The following is a 19,023-nucleotide window of genomic DNA, read 5'->3' as shown; positions in this document are numbered from 1 at the left end:
GGCAGGTGATGAGCAGTGCCTGGTTTTCTCCACACATACATCTTAGAATTATCACCAAAAAGTTCTATCTTCATCTCATCAGACCAGCGAATCTTATTTCTCATAGTCTGGGAGTCCTTCATGTGTTTTTGAGCAAACTCTAAGCGGGCTTTCATTTGTCTTGCACTGAGGAGAGGCTTCCGTCAGGCCACTCTGCCATAAAGGCCTGACTGGTGGAGGGCTGCAGTGATAGTTGACTTTGTGGAACTTTCTCCCATCTCCCTACTGCATCTCTGGAGCTCAGCCACAGTGATCTTGAGGTTCTTCTTTACCTCTCTCACCAAGGCTAGTCTCCCACGATTGCTCAGTTTGGCTGGATGGCCAGGTCTAGGAAGACTTCTGGTGGTCCCAAACTTCTTCCATTTAAGAATTATGGAGACCATTGTGCACTTAGAACCCTTGAGTACTGCAGAAATTCTTTTGTAACCTTGGCCAGATCTGTGCCTTGCCACAATTCTGTCTCTGAGCTCCTTGGGCAGTTCCTTTTGAGCTCATGATTCTCATTTGGTCTGACATGCACTGTGAGCTGTGAAGTCTTATATAGACAGGTTTGTGCCTTTCCAAATCAAGTCCTATCAGTTTAATTAAACACAGCTGGACTCCAATGAAGGAGTAGAACCATCACAAGGAGGAAATAGACAGCATGTGACTTAAATATGAGTGTCTGAGCAAAGGGTCTGAATACTTATGACCATGTGATATTTCAGTTTTTCTTTTTTAATAAATTTGCAAAATTTCTACATTTCTGTTTTTCTTCAGTCAAGATGGGGTGCAGAGTGCACTTTAGTGAGAAAAAAAAATGAACTTTTTAGAATTTACCAAATGGCTGCAATGAAACAGAGTGGAAAAATTTAAAGGGGTCTGAATACTTTCCGTACCCACTGTATATGTCAGAAGTCTGGGACAATGAAGGCAGTGCTAATTGGGCGCCAGGCTCACATGACGCAACAATCTTACTTGAGCCTCGACACCGCTGTACGCTCAGCACAGGAGGTGAGTATAAGCTTTTTCATGGGGGCAAACCTGGGGAATGAGCGGGGTTGTCCTAGTAGTGGGCAACTGCTCTTAACTTTGTATTTCTACAAAGAAAGATCTATATATGTATTTCATTTCACAGAGCAGCATTATAGAAGGCAAATATAAAAGCAAAAGTTGGGATAGTAGTTGCTTTATGTACTCAGGAGTACTACACGAAGATGAAATCTGTCAGTAAGGTCAAGTTCCCTCCCCCAAAGTGTATATATGGGCATGCAAGTTTTTGAAAATTAAAGCCATCAACACCTTTTATATCTTCTATCTGTTGTTGCGTTCACGATTTAGTGTCTTATCCAAATAAGCCAAATAAGGCATTAAATGCTCTGGTTGTGACAGAACAGTTCCCAAACCTCTGCATCCTGAATTTGTGTCTCCATCCAGCACCATCGTCTTTTTCAGCTTGATTAATAGCTCACTACTTATGTGAAAACAGCTAAGAAAATCAGACCGTGAGCTATCAATCAAGCTAAAAAAAGTGGTCTTGGACAAGAAAGCAACCATTTAAAGGGATTTTCACACTAACAAAAGTTGATTTTAATCAATAGATCTTGGAATACTAACAGGTTCCACAATTGGATGTGTTTAAATAAAATGTCCCTGTGCTGAGATAATCTTATAAATGTGCCCCTGCTGTGTACTGTGTAATGGCTGTGTCTGACCGTGGAGGGACATGGTCTGATCATACCACAGCTCCTGGGCAGGGGAGGAAGCAAAAGAGTATACAGATATTACAGCACAGAATCGCAAATGATTCTTTGAAGTAAACATTGTTTAAAAACAGGCAGGGAAAGGTTTTACCTCACAGAAAGAATCAGCTGTGATCCCATGCTGTAATGTCTGTATACTCTTTTGCTTCCTCCCCTGCCCAGGAGCTGTGGTATGATCAGACCATGTCCCTCCACGGTCAGACACAACCATTACACAGTACACAGCAGGGGCACATTTATAAGATTATCTCAGCACAGGAACATTTTTTTTAAATACATCCATTTGTGGAAATTATTATTATTCCAAGATCTATTGATTAAAATGAACTTTAACGTTTATGGTAATCTCCAGATCTATTAAAACGCTAGTTCCTCAGAAATGCACAACAGAAAGAAGCTTTAGCTGTTCAACTAACTGTAGTTCTATTTTGTGACTAAATAAAAGCACAATATATTCATGGGTGTACTGGTGCTCCCACTTTGTGTATGTATACATAATTAATGTTTTTCTCTGACTTTATCAAATTAATTTTTCTAGACATTGGCAGAAAGTCAACTTGGTTTGTGAAGGGATTGACACTATTTCTACCATTGTTCTCAACTCAGTGCCTATTGCAAAAACTCAGAACATGTTCAATAGATATGTGAGTATAGAGATGACGTACGTTCATTTCCTGATACCTTTGATGACAGTGATATAAGGGAACAGAGGCCTTTATATAAGGGTTAGTCTTTTCTTAGGATATAGATATATATTAATCTGATCTGCTCCTCCTGCATATTGAACTGGATTTTCGTGGTGACAGGTCTCCTTTAAAGGGAATCTGTCACCAGGTTTTTGCTACCTTATCTGAGAGCAGCATAATTTAAGGACAGAGACTCTGATTCCAGTGATGGATCACTTACTGAGCTGCTTATTGTAGTTTTTTTTTATAAAGATCACTGTTTTATCAGCAAGATATTATCACTAGAGGACTACTTGGTCTGCTGCTAAGTAGTCCAACCACGCCACCACCACTGATTGGCAGCTTTCTGCCTATGCACAGTGTACACAGAAAGCTGCCAATCAACAGTGAGGACTGGGCTATACAAAGCTCAACATACAGAGAACTGGTAGATCTGTTGCAGAGAACTAATTTTTAAATTAAAACTTCAGCACCCAATAAAGTAAGTGAAAAATAGCTGGCATCAGAATCTCTATCCGTGCATTATGCTGCTCTCAGGTGGGGTAACAAAAAGCTGGTGACAGATTCCCTTTAATGTAAAATGGAAGATATCAAATCCAAATTCCTGTATAACCAATTAATGTTAGATTTACTAATATAAAATTGGATGTATTTCTATACATTTCAGCATAATACTGACTTGTCATTGTGTTTTTCCACTTACAGACTGTAGATATAACCAAAATAATTGAAGCGGAAAACCACATAGAAATAAAGTTTCAGTCTGCTATAGACTGGGCAAAAGAAAGGAGCACTCAGCACGCCTATGGTATCCCTCCAGACTGCCCTCCGAAAGTACAAAATGGAGATTGCCATGTCAACTTCATAAGAAAGGTGATTCCCCTCATTGTAACATTTAACTGTTATTCACAGGCTTTAACCCCTTCCTGATGGGGCAATTTTTTAGTTTTTCCCCTTTTTCTTCCAAGAGCCATGACTTTTTTATTTTTTCGTCGAAATAGCCATATGAAGGCTTTTTTAGGGTGCGGGGGGTGAGTTGTACTTTTGAATGATGTTATTCATTTTATCATGTAATGTATTAGAAAGTGGGGGATAAAATTCGAACTGTGGCAAAATTGCAAAAAAAAAAAAGTGCAATTTCACAATTATTATTTATTTTCCTTGTTCGATATATGATAAAAATTACCCGGGAACATGATTCTTTATGTAAGTGCGATTATGAAGATACCAAACATGTATAGTGTTTTTTTTTTTTTTTTTTTTTTAAATTTCTGAAGAAAAAAAAATTGCTTCTGTCGCCATTTTCCAAGACTCGTAACATTTTATATTTTTGGTTGATGAGGCTATTTGTGAGTTTTTATTGATACCATCTTGTTGTAGATACAATGTTTTGATCGCCTCTTGTGGTGTCTGAAAAACTGTAATTTTGGCTTTTAGATTGTTTTTACACTGTCTACTTATTAGGTTAATTAATTTTAGATTTTTATTGATCGGACTTTTACGGACTTAACAATACCAAATGTGTATTATTTTTATTCTTTTAATGGATGAAAAGGGGGTGACTTGAACTTTTTATATTTTTTTTAAAACAATTTTTTTTTTCACTTTCTACTGTGTTTTAGTCCCGTTAGGGGACTTGAACCTGTTCTCATCCGATCACTTGTACTATACACAGCAATACTACCATACTGCTGTGTATAGTGGAAATCACTGTCTCCTATGAACGCCAGCCACGGGCTGTCTTTCACAAGACATGTGAGGCACGGTGGTCTTCAGCACACTTCGACCCATCATGACAACCAATAGGTGCCTCACCATCGCGTCACGGACCGCATAGAATAACATGCCCCCTTTGCCATCATGCAGTAAGTACCAATATCAGGTTGATAGCGGCATTTAACAGGTTAACAACTGAGGGCAGCGCTCCGCTCCATCACGGCTGTTAGAAGCAGATGATGGCTGAATATTACAGCCATCATCTGCCGTAAAGATGCAGGCTTGGCTTGCGAGCACCCATCAAGTCAGGGAACCGGAATATAACGTAACTATATGTCCTATGTAGTTAAGGGATTAAAGAAGAACTGTCACCCGGTCAGAAGTGTCCAGTTTTCTTAGTTTTTTCCCACTTCTCCACTAAGTTTATTTGTTTTTTTTTAATTCCGCCATGCAATTCCAGAGATATGGGCCTTTTGTACTTCGTTCTCATTTTTATAGCCTTTATCAAGGGAGCGCGTCTCACACGTTTCTCTAGCGGTATGTCTTTTATATTTTTTGCATTATTACCTAGTGAGCCGCGTCCCCTTCTTAAAGACCATGAAAAGTAGCTCTACGTACAAAGGACTATATCTCCTGTACATTATGGAAGATTTTATAAGATCAGAAACCAGAATGCTTTGAGGAACAGCTGGAATAAAACAGAGCAAACCCTGGCCACTATTGACCTGGTGAATGGCTCTGGATGGACTTTCATTGTGATTGTGGAATAGTATATTGATTCAGTATTTGCTATGACTGTCACTTCCTGGCCACTTTCTTAAATGCTTTGGTATGCTTTGTGTTTTCGGAGGATGTCAAAAACTGTTTTTAGGAATTTGTTGTAACATTATAATAATTTTTTATAGCGGCAAACATATTCTGCAGCACTTTACAATTTTAGAGGGAACTTGTACAGGCACTAAAGACATTACAGAATAAGCATAATTCAGATATCAAAAGGAGTGAGGGCCCTGCTAGCAAGCTTACAATCTATGAGGGATTAGGGGAGACACGAGAGGTAAATGGTAAAACGTGCTTATATTGTACAATACAGCCATAATATACTAAATAGAGTATGCACATAACGCTGCATAAGTTGGTCGCCAGAGAGTATGTGTACAGTACAGACATAGAAGGCTATTAATTGCATGGAGGATGTGAACAGATGCTACGGGGGTCATGAAAATTTTGTATGGGCCAAATGGGGTTAGGTAGATGAGTGAGATGGGGCAATAGGCCAGTCTAAAGAAATGGGTTTTTAGGCCACGCTTAAAACTGTAGCTATTGGGAATTGATCGAATTGTCCTGGGTAGTGCAGCAGCACGCGTTACGTTTTGGAGACTGGAATGGGAGGTTTGGATTGAGGATTTTAGTTTTAAGTCATTAGCAGAACATAGGGCACGGGTAGGGTGTAGAGTGCGATGAGGGAGGAGATGTAGGGGTGTTCTGAACCGTAGAGTGCGTTGTGGGTGAGGGTAGTTTAGTTTATATTGAACTCTGCATTGGATGGGCAACCAGTGCAACGACTGGTACAGGGTAGAGGCATCGGTGTAGCTGTCGGAAAGGAATATGATCCTGGCTGCTGCATAGACTGATTGGAGAGGGGAGAGTTTAGTAAGATGGAGACCAATTAGTAAAGAGTTGCAATAGTCCAGATAAGAATGAATAAAAGCTACAGTAAGCGTTTTACCTAGTGAAAGGTAAGAAAAGGTCTAATTCTAGAGATGTTTTTCAGGTGTAGGTGACATGAGCGAGCGAGTGATCGGATGTGGTGAGTGAAGGAAAAATCAGAATCAATGATGACGGCAAGACATCGAGCATTTACTAGGGAGTAATGGTGGAGCCACACACGGAAATGGCAATATCAGGCGTAGGTTAGTGGAGGGAGGAACGTGAGGAGTTCAGTTTTTGACAGATTCAGTTTTAGATAAAAGGATGACCTAATGTTAGAGACTGCGGAAAGACAATCACTAGTATTTTGTAGTAATGCAGGGTTGATGTCAGGAGACTATATATAATTGGGTATCATCGGCATAGAGATGGTACTGAAAACCGAATCTACTGATTGTTTGTACAATAGGAGCGGTGTATAGGGAGAAGAGGAGGGTGCTTAGGACTGAACCTTGAGGAACCCTGACAATAAGGGGAACGGGAGAGGAAGAGAAGCCGGCAAAAGATACAATGAAGGAGATGTCAGAGAGGTAGGAGGAGAACCAGGAGAGAACAGTGTCCTTGAGCCCAATAGGAGCATAGTGAGGAGGAGCTGGTGATCCACAGTGTCGAATGCTGCAGAGCGATCCATGAGAATCAGCAGGGAGTAGTGATCATTAGATTCAGCTGTTAGTAGATCATTAGAGACTTCAGTAAGGGCAGTTCCAGTAGAGTGTAAAGAACGGAAACCAGATTGTAAAGGGTCAAGAAGAGCGTTTTCTGAGAGATAGCAGATTAGACTGGAGTGGACCAATTATTCCAGGAGTTTAGAGATGAAGGGAAGATTGTTGACAGGTATGTAGCTAGCAGCGCAGTTCTGGTTGAAAGATGTTTTTTTTAAGTAATGGATGTATGCTGGCATGTTTAAAGGAGGAGGGAAAAATACCAGATGAGAGGGAGAGATTACATATTTTACTTAGGTGAGTGGTGACAGCAGGGGAAAGAGACTGGAGGTGATGTGAGGGAATAGGGTCACTGGTGCCGGTAGTAGGGCAAGAAGATGTAAGGAGCCTGGTCACTTCTTGCGTGCCGTGTTGAAAGACAGAAAGTGAGCAAGATGCAGTGCAGGAAGGAGGAGAATGCATAACAGGGGATTGGGAGAACATTTCCTGTCGGATATGGTCAGCTATTTCTTTGAAATAATTGGCCAGATCATCAGCGTTGAGGTCGGTAGTGGGGTCCTGTACTGTTTAAGGAGAGAGTGAAAAGTGTCAGCGTCGTTTAGGATTATTAGATAGTGAGGTGATGAGGGTGTTGAAGTAGGTTTGTTTAGAGAGGTGAAGGGTGGGGTTTAGGTTTTAAGCATGCATTTATAATGGATGAAATCTTCAGCCATAATGGATGAAATCTTCAGCCAGATTGGATTTTCTCCACATATGTTCGGTGCACCTGGAGCACCGCTGGAGAAAACGTGTTTGCAGCGGGTGCCAGGGTTGTCTGTGCCGATTTGTGCTAAATGTAGGAGGTGCAGCTTCACCCAGGGCAAATTGAAGTGTTTCCTTATAATGCTTCAGTGCAGAGTCATGACATGAGAGGGAGGAGATTGGGGCCAATGATGACTGCATATTCTTCATAAATTTATGGGTATTAATGGCACGTATATTTCTATAAGTGTGGAAAGTGGCGGGGTTGTCCTGAGTTGGGTGACAATTCTTGATAGAGAATGAAAGAGGGTTGTGGTAAGAGATTGGAAAAGGGGGGTTAGTGAAGTCATACACTGAGCAGAGCTGGGAGAGGACCAGGTCCAGCTTATTACTATTTTCATGTGTAGGAGAATTAGTAAGCTGTGAAAGGCCGAAGAAGGAAGTTAGCGATTAAAAGGTAGAAGGCAGATGGGGAAAGGGGATCACCAACAGTGATGTTAGAGTCCCCCATGATGAGGGTAGGGATGTTACAGAATAGAAAGTTTATAATCCAGGTGGCAAAGTCATCCAGGAACTGACTGGAGGGCGATGCACAACCACTCCCAGGGAGAAGGACCGGTTGAGTCTGACAGTGTGAACCTCAAAAGAATAGAAAATAAGGGAGGGTACTGGGGGGATGACCTGAAAGGTACATTTTGTTGAAAGGAGCCGGCCAACACCTCCACCTGATCTGTTGTCAGGTTTTGGGGTATGAGAAAAGTGTAGGTTGTGGTATCCGACTTCTAGATCCAGGTTTCAGTAAGAGCCAGAAGGTTGAGGGAATTCGAAAGGAAAAAGTCATGGATGTAGGAGAGTTTGTTACATACTGACCGAGCATTCCAAAGGACACTTAAAAGAGACAGAAGGCATGCAGGGAATATTAATGAGATTAGCAGGGTTTCTGAGTGTAGCAGGGAAAGAATAAGTCTCATTATTACAAGAACGTTCTGGATTAGGAGAAATATCTCCTGCGACTAGGAGAAATATCTCCTGCGACTAGGAGAAGGAAAATAAAGAGAGTGAGCTGATGATTGAGTGATTTGTGAAAGCGTCTCGTGTCGTATGGTGGGAGTGAATGGATCTGTGCGGATTAACATTGTGAAAAGAGCGTGAGTGCTGTGCATAGGAGGAGAGAGAGGGGCTGATATGGATGGAGTGTGCCGAGTTTGTGAAAGGACGGTAGATGTGAGTAAATGCTGCAGCCAGAATATGAATGGTACAAATACATATGGTGAATACTCTTTGCAAATCAGATGACTTGGAAGCAAGTTTGTTTAATTGTCTTACCTGTCTACTGCCCTGTCCAAGTACCATGTTTAACTGTCCTGGCACTTAGAAAAACATGGCACTTCGATAAAATCTTCACAAGTGCCCCCCTGCACGAAGTGCCTTTCCCTTGGCTAGGTCTAAATATATAGGGACGTATGTGCTTAGATCTAATACACAAATATAAATAATTAGCAATCAATCAGCTAACTTAAGACAGCAGGAGGCAATAAAATGCACAGACAAACAAACAATCCTGCAGCTCAACTTGGATCATAAACTGTAAAAGTGAATGACCTTACATCATGGATTAAACACAGCAGATGAATGAAATATATGTACCAATGAATAGCAGTGCTTTACACACGGGAGTGGAATGCAGGCTTCTGAAGGTTTAACACACAGTAAATGAATGAAATATGAAATATATACAGTACAGACCAAAAGTTTGGACATACCGTCTCATTTAAAGATTTTTCTAAAAAAGTTTAAAATATCCAATAAATTTCGTTCCACTTCACGATTGTGTCCCACTTGTTGATTCTTCCAAAAAAAATTTGAATTTTATATCTTTGTTTGAAGCCAGAAATGTGGCAAAAGGTAGAAAAGTTCAAGGGGGCCAAATACTTTCACAATGCACTGTATATGTATATATATATACAGTGCCTACAAGTAGTATTCAACCCCCTGCAGATTTAGCTGGTTGACACATGCGGAATTAACTTGGCATTGTGACATTTGTACTGTAGATCAGTCTGGAAGTGGGAAATGCACTGCAGCAATTTTTTTTTTTTTTTTTTAAAACGTAAAAAGTTAATTCAGAGTGTCATTTATTATTCAACCCCTCAAACCACAAGAATTCTGTTTGGTCCCCCTAAAGTATTAAGAAGTAGTTCAGGCACCAAGAATAATGAGCTTCACATGTGTGGATTAAAGATCTCTTTTGCCAGCCTTTTCTGACTATTTAAGACCCTCCCCAAACTTGTGAACAGCACTCAGACATGGTCAACATGGGAAAGACAAAGGAGCATTCCAAGGCCATCAGAGACAAGATCGTGGAGGGTCACAAGGCTGGCAAGGGGTACAAAACCCTTTCCAAGGAGTTGGGCCTACCTGTCTCCACTGTTGGGAGCATCATCCGTAAGTGGAAGGCTTATGGAACTACTATTAGCCTTCCACGGCCAGGACAGCCTTTGAAAGCGTCCTCCCGTGCCGAGGCCAGGCTTGTCCGAAGAGTCAAGGCTAACCCAAGGACAACAAGGAAGGAGCTCCGGGAAGATCTCATGGCAGTGGGGACATTGGTTTCAGTCAATACCATAAGTAACGTACTCCACCGCAATGGTCTTCCGTTCCAGACGAGCCCGTAAGGTACCTTTACTTTCAAAGCGTCATGTCAAGGCTAGTCTACAGTTTGCTCATGATCACTTGGAGGACTCTGAGACAGACTGGTTCAAGGTTCTATGGTCTGATGAGACCAAGATCGAGATCTTTGGTGCCAACCACACACGTGACTTTTGGAGACTGGATGGCACTGCATACGACCCCAAGAATACCATCCCTACAGTCAAGCATGGTGGTGGCAGCATCATGCTGTGGGGCTGTTTCTCTGCCAAGGGGCCTGGCCATCTGGTCCGCATCCATGGGAAGATGGATAGCACGGCCTACCTGGAGATTTTGGCCAAGAACCTCCGCTCCTCCATCAAGGATCTTAAGATGGGTCGTAATTTCATCTTCCAACAAGACAACGACCCAAAGCACACAGCCAAGAAAACCAAGGCCTGGTTCAATAGAGAAAAAGTCAAGGTGTTGGAGTGGCCTAGTCAGTCTCCTGACCTTAACCCAATTGAAAACTTGTGGAAGGAGCTCAAGAATAAAGTCCACATGAGACACCCAAAGAACCTAGATAACTTGGAGAAGATCTGCATGGAGGAGTGGGCCAAGATAACTCCACAGACCTGTGCCGGCCTGATCAGGTCTTATAAAAGACGATTATTAGCTGTAATTGCAAACAAGGGTTATTCCACAAAATATTAAACATAGGGGTTGTATAATAATTGACCCACACTTTTATGTTTAAAATTTAATAAAATTCAACTGAGCAACATAACTTTTTGGTTTGTAAGATTTATGCTTCTGTTCATAAAACCTACTCTCGTTTGCAGTTTGAAGGCTCTAACTTATTTGCATCTTATCAAACCAGCTAAATCTGCAGGAGGTTGAATACTACTTGTAGGCACTGTATATATGTATGTACAGTACAGACCAAAAGTTTGGACACACCTTCTCATTTAAAGATTTTTCTGTATTTTCATGACTATGAAAATTGTACATTCACACTGAAGGCATCAAAACTATGAATTAACACATGTGGAATTATATACTTAACAAAAAAGTGTGAAACAACTGAAAATATGTCTTATATTCTAGGTTCTTCAAAGTAGCCACCTTTTGCTTTGATGACTGCTTTGCACACTCTTGGCAGTCTCTTGATGAGCTTCAAGAGGTAGTCACCAGAAATGGTTTTCACTTTGCAGATGTGCCCTGTCAGGTTTAATAAGTGGGATTTCTTGCCTTATAAATGGGGTTGGGACCATCACTTGTGTTGTGCAGAAGTCAGGTGGATACACAGCTGATAGTCCTACTGAATAGACTTTTAGCTGCTTTTTTCTTGCCATAATACAAATTCTAAGTAAAGAAAAAGGAGTGGCCATCATTACTTTAAGAAATGAAGGTCACTCAATGAGAAAAATTGGTCAAACTTTAAAGTGTCCCCAAGTACAGTTGCAAAAACCATCAAGTGCTACAAAGAAACTGGCTCACATGAGGACCACCCCAGGAAAGGAAGACCAAGAGTCACCTCTGCTTCTGAGGATAAGTTTATCCGAGTCACCAGCCTCAGAAATCGCAGGTTAACAGCAGCTCAGATTAGGGGTGGTGGTTTGGGGTGATTGGGTTCAGGTCTGGTGACTGTGGAGGCCAGGTCATCTGGCGTAGCACCCCATCACTCTCCTTCTTGGTCAAATAGCCCTTACACAGCCTGGAGGTGTGTTTGGGGTCATTGTCCTGTTGAAAAATAAATGATGGTCCAACTAAACACAAACCGGATGGCATAGCATGCCGCTGCAAGATGCTGTGGTAGCCATGCTGGTTTAGTATGCCTTCAATTTTGAATAAATCCCCAACAGTGTCACCAGCAAAGCACCTCCACACCATCACACCTCCTCCTCCATGCTTCACGGTGGGAACCAGGCATGTAGAGTCCATCCGTTCACCTTTTCTGTGTCGCACAAAGACACGGTGGTTGGAACCAAAGATCTCAAATTTGGACTCATCAGACCAAAGCACAGATTTCCACTGGTCTAATGTCCAATCCTTGTGTTCTTTAGCCCAAACTAGTCTATTCTGCTTGTTGCCTGTCCTTAGCAGTGGTTTCCTAGCAGCTATTTTACCATGAAGGCCTGCTGCACAAAGTCTCCTCTTAACAGTTGTTGAAGAGATGTGTCTGCTGCTAGAACTGTGTGTGGCATTGACCTGGTCTCTAATCTGAGCTGCTGTTAACCTGCGATTTCTGAGGCTGGTGACTCAGATAAACTTATCCTCAGAAGCAGAGGTGACTCTTGGTCTTCCTTTCCTGGGGCGGTCCTCATGTGAGCCAGTTTCTTTGTAGCGCTTGATGGTTTTTGCAACTGCACTTGGGGACACTTTCAAAGTATTCACAATTTTTCGGACTGACTGATCTTCATTTCTTAAAGTAATGATGGCCACTCGTTCTTCTTAACTTAGCTGCTTTTTTCTTGCCATAATACAAATTCTAACATTCTATTCAGTAGGACTATCAGCTGTGTATCCATCAGACTTCTGCAAAACTCAACTGATGGTCCCAACCCCATTTATAAGGCAAGAAATCCCACTTATTAAACCTGACAGGGCACATCTGCAAAGTGATATATATAACACCTGTATGAAGAGATGAATATTAGATTGCTGCCATGTTTAACTGTCCTGGCACTTAGAAAAATATGCACTTCGATAAAATCTACACAAGTGCCCACCTGCACAAAGTCATTGGATAATAGGTCATGGTGGACATTTTCGGAGTGGGTTTATACACAATTGGGAAGCTTTTAAAAGCAGATTGTGTTCACGTTCAGGATTTGAAGCAGAAGTTTCTGCATCTCCTTGGCAGGAAAAACTGCTTTTTTGACGGGTCTTTGTACATCAATGAATGCTTTTTGGAGCTAAATAAAGGTTTTTGGTGGGACATTGCTTAAACCCTTGGATTACCATCAGAACTGGGGTGAATATATTGGTTAATTTAAATGATTAAAGAATGTGTATGTTGTATTTCAAATAAAGTGTTTACTCTGTGTCTGTGTGTTTATTTAACTCTTTACTTTACTTAAATTAGGTTTGGTGACGAAAGGGTCTGATTGACACCTTGTCATCATCAAACAAAAGAGCTGGATGTCAGCTAATCCCATTCGCCCAATCTCATTAGCATTTCCATTCATGTAATTTATGCGGCAGCTGTGAGCTGCTATTTTTAGCCTAGGAAGGTGCCATTTGCAAACGTGGTCCCTGGCCGTTAACAGCTCAAAGATGTTTGGTTAGCCGCTACATCCCCCGATCAGCACTCAGTGGCGCTTTGGACGCAGCGTATTTTTGCAGCGTCCAAAACGCGGTGTTCTAATGCCAAACTTTTGTCGTCGGTACATGTGAATCCACCGCATATAATGACACTTCAATTGGTTAAAATCTGCAGCGGAGACTAGCGTGTCCGCTACAGAAATTGACAAACTGCCGGTGAGTTTGGGTACTTCGCCACGATCAGGAGCCGCTGCATGTTTATACAGCGTCAAACCCGCTGCATCCAGATGTTACAGCATTAGTGGATGGGATCTCTAGAAATGCCATGTCCACTATGCGTGCATCTGAGGCTGCGGATCACCCGTGGACACTGACAGGATGCGTGTCTTTCAGGACCACAGCATGTCAAATTCTCTTGCGGAGTTGCTAGTCTCCACAACATAAATTTGAAAACTAGAATGTATTGAATTCGGTAAATACGCATGGTTCAGTGAACGCATGTGGATTTATCTGCTTTCAATAGAATGTAACGTTTTGGACGCAGCAAAAAATATGCGTCCAAAGCGCTGCTACGTCCGGGTCATGGGCACAGAGCCTAAAATAAAAAATGTTGTGGGCTCTCGCTTCATTTTTATAACCTGCAGAGGGAAAGCCGACCACTGGGGGCTTATATTAGTAGCCGGGGAAGGGGCCATTAGCCAAAAATTTTCCCTGGCTATTAATATCAGCTGTTTGATTAGCCTTTACTGGCTAGATAACAGGGGGACCCCAGAAAAAAATTGATGTGGGGTCCCCCTATAAATTCTAACCAGAAAAGGCTAAACAGACAGCTGCGGGCTGATATTATTTACCAGGGAAGGGTCCATGAATACTAGCCCCCTCCTCGGCTATTAATATCACCCCTCAGCATTCCCAGAAATGGCGCATCCATAAGATGCTCCAAATCTGGCGCTTAGCCTCCGCTCTTCCCACTGCCCTGTAGCGGTGGCGAGTGGGGTAATGGGGTTGGAGTTCACGTCACCCTTGTATTGAATTTCCGCATCATGTGCACAGCACATCAGGATTACCATTGCTATAGCTGGCAGACCTATTAACAAGTGTTTTTGCAGTGTTTCCGCGGCGGAAAAAACGCAGCGGAAGTGCAGTAAAAATGCTTTGTGTGCACATAGCCAGTCGTGTTCTAATGACTGCATTGATCATGTCTTTACTGTGTCTCTAAGTAACCACCCCCTTATTTCCCTATTTTCTCGTAATGCAGGCCCAGTGTTCGTTCAGCTGGGATTGGGGACCTTCATTTCCTACACAGGGCATTTGGAAAGATATAAGAATTGAAGCATATAATATAGTCCATCTAATCTATATTTCCTACACCACTGTGTTTGGTAAGTCTTTCAGCTTTCAATTATTTGGGAAATGCATTGCATGGTAAAGTTATGTGAGTGGTGTCTATATTATCTCAAGTACATCCTACAGTACTAATGACGCACTGTTTTATTTTTGGGGTGTTGTGGGGGAAGAGTATCCAAATTTGTCAGGGTATGACTGAACATGAGTCAACAGTGTGATGCAGCAGCAAAAAAGGCAAATACAATTCTGGGATGTATTAACAGAAGCATACAGTCTAGATCAGGGTTCCCCAACTCCAGTCCTCAAGGCCCACCAACAGGTCATGTTTTCAGGATTTCCTTAGTATTACACAGGTGATAATTGCATCACCTGCACAGGCAATAATTCCATCACCTGTGCAATACTAAGGAAATCCTGAAAACATGACCTGTTGGTGGGCCTTGAGGACTGGAGTTGGGGAACCCTGGTCTAGATCACGTGAAGTCATTATCGGTCTTTACTCCTCTTTGGTCAGACCTCATCTGGAATACTGTGTACAGTTTTGGGCACCACATTTTAAAAAAGACATAGACAAACTGGAGCAAGTTCAGAGAAGAGCGACCAGAATGGTGACTGGTCTGCAAACCATGTCCTATGAGGAGCATTTGCAGGATTTGGGAATGTTTAGCTTGCAAAAAAGAAGACTGAGAGGAGACTTAATAGCTGTCTACAAATATGTCAAGGGCTGTCACATTGTAGAAGGATCATCTTTATTCTCATTTGCACAAGGAAAGACTAGAAGCAATGGGATGAAACTAAATGGGAGGAGACACAGATTAGATATTAGAAAAAACTTTTTGACAGTTAGGGTGATCAATGAGTGGAACAGGCTGCCACGAGAGGTGGTGAGTTCCCCTTCAATGGACGTCTTCAAACAGAGGCTGGGCAGACATCTGTCTGAGATGATTTAGTGAATCCTGCTTTGAGCAGGGGGTTGGACCAGATGACCCAGGAGGTCCCTTCCAACTCTACCATTCTATGATTCTATGACAAAAAAAGTTTACCATACAAATCTGCACAGTGATCAGGAAAATGAAGAATAAATACAAGAGTCTGCTTTTAATAACTTTACTGGCTTATAGTTGTCATGTATTGTGAAGCTTATACTGCTTTCTATTGTGTGAAACCTAAAGGGAGCACGTTATTAAATGAGTAAATGAAAGTTCTTTCATAAACCAGTATAAAGGGAAACTCAAATTTATAGTAGTATAATGTTATCTGGTAGGTAGCCATGTCTATTAGTTGATTACTAGTAGGCTCTTTTGCCAGTGGTCACACCATTACATGAACAAACGTCTGTGTTCACTAGGCTGGAGAAGGTTTAGTGGAGTGTGATGGTGATCATGCCAAGTACTCACAAAGTATTCCACAGCACTATTCACAATTCCTTGTTGGATGGTTATGCCGAGACCACTAGTGCTAGTTTTCTCTACTCTCTGCGCAAATAGCCTCTTACAGGGGACAAGAGCAGGGACTCTAGTGCTACCTATTGGAAGTAAAAATCCTAAAAGTCAATATTGACTCTGTAAAAGGCTTTGCACATGATTAAACCAAAACTTCTTGTTTGGTTTCTGTTACCCCCTCCTTAGTGCAAAGTAGGAGAACTGGAACACGTCTGCAAATGGAGGTTTCGGTGTTTACTGCATATCTTAAGTCATGTGACAAGGCTCCTTAAACCTTTCCGACATATGTTGGTGTACATCATAATGGGAAAAGTGTTCCTGACATTTGACATACAGCTGTGCCCTCACAAACAACACCGGAAACGCGACTTAACTAACAGGCAAGCTCCTGCAGTAACAGCCAGCACCATTCTAGGTTGTTTGAACCTCTATATGCCATGATCAATAGCGATCACCACATTTTGAAGGTTGAGAGGGAGGGGGTTTCCTCTCTCACTCCGCCGTCCCCCCCACGATGCAGTGTTGGGGAGGCAATGGTTGTGATGGTACCCAGAGATCAAATAATGAACTACTGGCCTCCATCTGCCTTGTACGGTGGCCTTTTAGACCCTGCATTTGGTAGGGTCTAACAGGCCTCCTGTCATTATAAAACTAATATGTTTAATGCCCTCCAATGTAAAGTTATTGCAAGGTATTCGACCAACAATCGGACAAATGAAAGTAGTAGACCTATACAGAGACTAAGTAAAAAAAATAATAAAAAATAGACAAAGAAGCTCCACAAAATAAAGTACAAAAAAAATAACATTTGTAATCTAAAAACAGAAATAAACCAAAAAAAAGTACACATTTTGTATTGCTCCACATGAAGCCACCTGTTCTATAAAAATCTCATATTATTTAGCCTGGTTGGTGAACACCATAAATAACTAGAAAAATGGCAGGAACATTGTTTTTCATCATACTGCGGATCAAAAAGTTGTATGTATGAACAAATGATATCACTGAAAATGCCAGCTGGTCCAAAGGAAAAGCAAGCTCGCACTCAACTCTGTCAGTGGAAAAATAAAAAGTTATAGCTCTCAAAATAGGGTGATGCAAAAAAAATTTTTTGTTAAATTATTTTTAGGATGCAAAAGTAGCAAAACAAAAAACCTATATAAAGGTGGTATCACTGTAATTGTACTGATCCGAAGAATAACTTTATCTTGTTACTTTTACCACGCGGTGAATGGCGTGAAACCATTCCTGAATTGCTGTTTATTTTGAATCTCAAAAATTGGAGTAAAAAGTGATCAAAAATTGTTATTGTCCAAAATGGCACCAATAAAAACTTCATCTAATCCTGAAGAAAACAAGCCGTCATATAGCTCTGGTAGGAGAAAAATAAAAATGTTATAGCTCTCAAAGTATTGTAATTTGCCAAAATAAGATTTTTTAGTGTGTAAAAGTAACAAAGCACAAAGTAATATAAATCTGGCAATGCTGTAAATGGTACTGACCCAAATAATAAAGCGGTCTTATCACGGATACCGCACAGTGCATGGCATAAAAAAATAAACAGCAGTTTGTTAGTTCTGACTTTCAAAAATTGGAATAAAGCTCAGTTCACATTTACTGTGCTCAACACTGAGCTCTTACATCGGGGTTTATGCCTAAAATTCCAATGCAACAGTTTAGTGGAAAAAAACCTCACCATCTGCCCATGTAATAGTGTCTGACAATATACCGCTCTGGCAAAAATTAAGAGACCACTGAACAGTTTTCTATTGGAAAGCATGGCAAGACACATCAAAGCTGTGATTAAAAATCATGGTTAGTCCACCAAATATTGATTTCGGAACTGTTCCTGAGTTAAAAAACATAAGTAATTTGAGGTCTGAAAGCACTTGTTTCTTTTTTATTATTTTGACGCTTTATCATTTGCTGCAAATAAATACAACATTTTTAGCTTTGAATTTCGGAGACATGTTGTCAGTAGTTTATAGAATAAAACAACAATGTACATTTTACTCAAAAATATACCTAGAAAGAGAAAAATGAGAGAAAATGGAAATTTTGCAGTGAGCGCTTAATTTTTTGCCAGAGCTGTATAGGATATCCCCGCACTCAGAAGAAATTGCACAACAAATTTTGGGGTCCATTTTTCTCCTGCCGCTTTTGTAAAAATGAAAAATTTGCAGCTGAAGTAAAATTTTCACAGAAAAAAATTAATTTCTAATTCCTGTGATGAACCAGAAGGCATTTAACCTTTCTAACTTCCAATCAACAGAAAAGAAAGAATGTTTCAAAAATTATCCCTGTGTAGTCATATGGTAAATGTTATTTATTAACTATTTTGTGTGGTATAACCAACCCTTTTAAGTGCATGAAATTCAGAGTCAAATTTCATATATTTTTACAACTAAATATGCAAATCATATCGACCTAAATATATCGCTAAGATAAAGTACAATGTGTCATCAGTAAACAATCTCAGATTCGCTGGGATACGATGTCCGAAGCATTCCAGTATTATTACAACATAAAGTTACACATATTAGTATGGAAAAATGTGGCGTTATATTATTTTTAGGATTGCAACTTCCAATAGAGGACAACACCATCCCTGCTCGCTTCCTCTGTAAAGAGGCTGTTTGCATATGTAAAGGGAATTTGTCACCAGGTTTTTACCCCCTAATCTAAGAACAGCATAATGTAGAGACAGGGACACTGGAGTAATGTGTCTTTTACTGGTCTGCTTGCAGTAGTTTTGATAATCCCCTACTGATAAAATTATTGTTTTATCATTAGATGTCTAGTCATGCTGCCAGGTAGTAAAGCATGTTTATGAGCTTTGTATAATCCCACCCAAACACTGATTGACAGCTTTCTGTGTACACTATACATGGATAGAAAGCAGCCAATCAGTAGTGTGGGTGGGTTATACAGATATACAGAGCTCAGTATTCAGAGAACTGGTAGGACAGCAAGCTGCTCAGTAAGTGATACATCACTGGAATCGGGGTTTCTGCCCCTACATTATGCTGTTTTCAAATGGGCTAAC

General features: G+C 41.0%; 1 protein-coding gene across 1 annotated transcript in view; it reads left to right on the top strand.

Moving 5' to 3' along the window:
• MANBA (mannosidase beta) overlaps window positions 1-19,023 on the top strand; it is a 68,652-nt gene that overhangs the window by 16,477 nt on the left and 33,152 nt on the right. Inside the window, exons 3-5 of the mRNA XM_073639168.1 lie at window positions 2,320-2,425; window positions 3,173-3,340; window positions 14,447-14,570. Of these exons, the coding sequence (XP_073495269.1) occupies window positions 2,320-2,425; window positions 3,173-3,340; window positions 14,447-14,570 (398 nt within the window). The remainder of the gene's footprint in view (window positions 1-2,319; window positions 2,426-3,172; window positions 3,341-14,446; window positions 14,571-19,023) is intronic.

The sequence above is a fragment of the Phyllobates terribilis genome, unplaced genomic scaffold (genome assembly GCF_046119375.1).
Source record: "Phyllobates terribilis strain yellow unplaced genomic scaffold, ASM4611937v1 Scaffold_1__5_contigs__length_1240528914, whole genome shotgun sequence".
Classification (NCBI taxonomy): domain Eukaryota; kingdom Metazoa; phylum Chordata; class Amphibia; order Anura; family Dendrobatidae; genus Phyllobates; species Phyllobates terribilis.
This window is presented reverse-complemented; position numbering and strand designations above follow the sequence as displayed.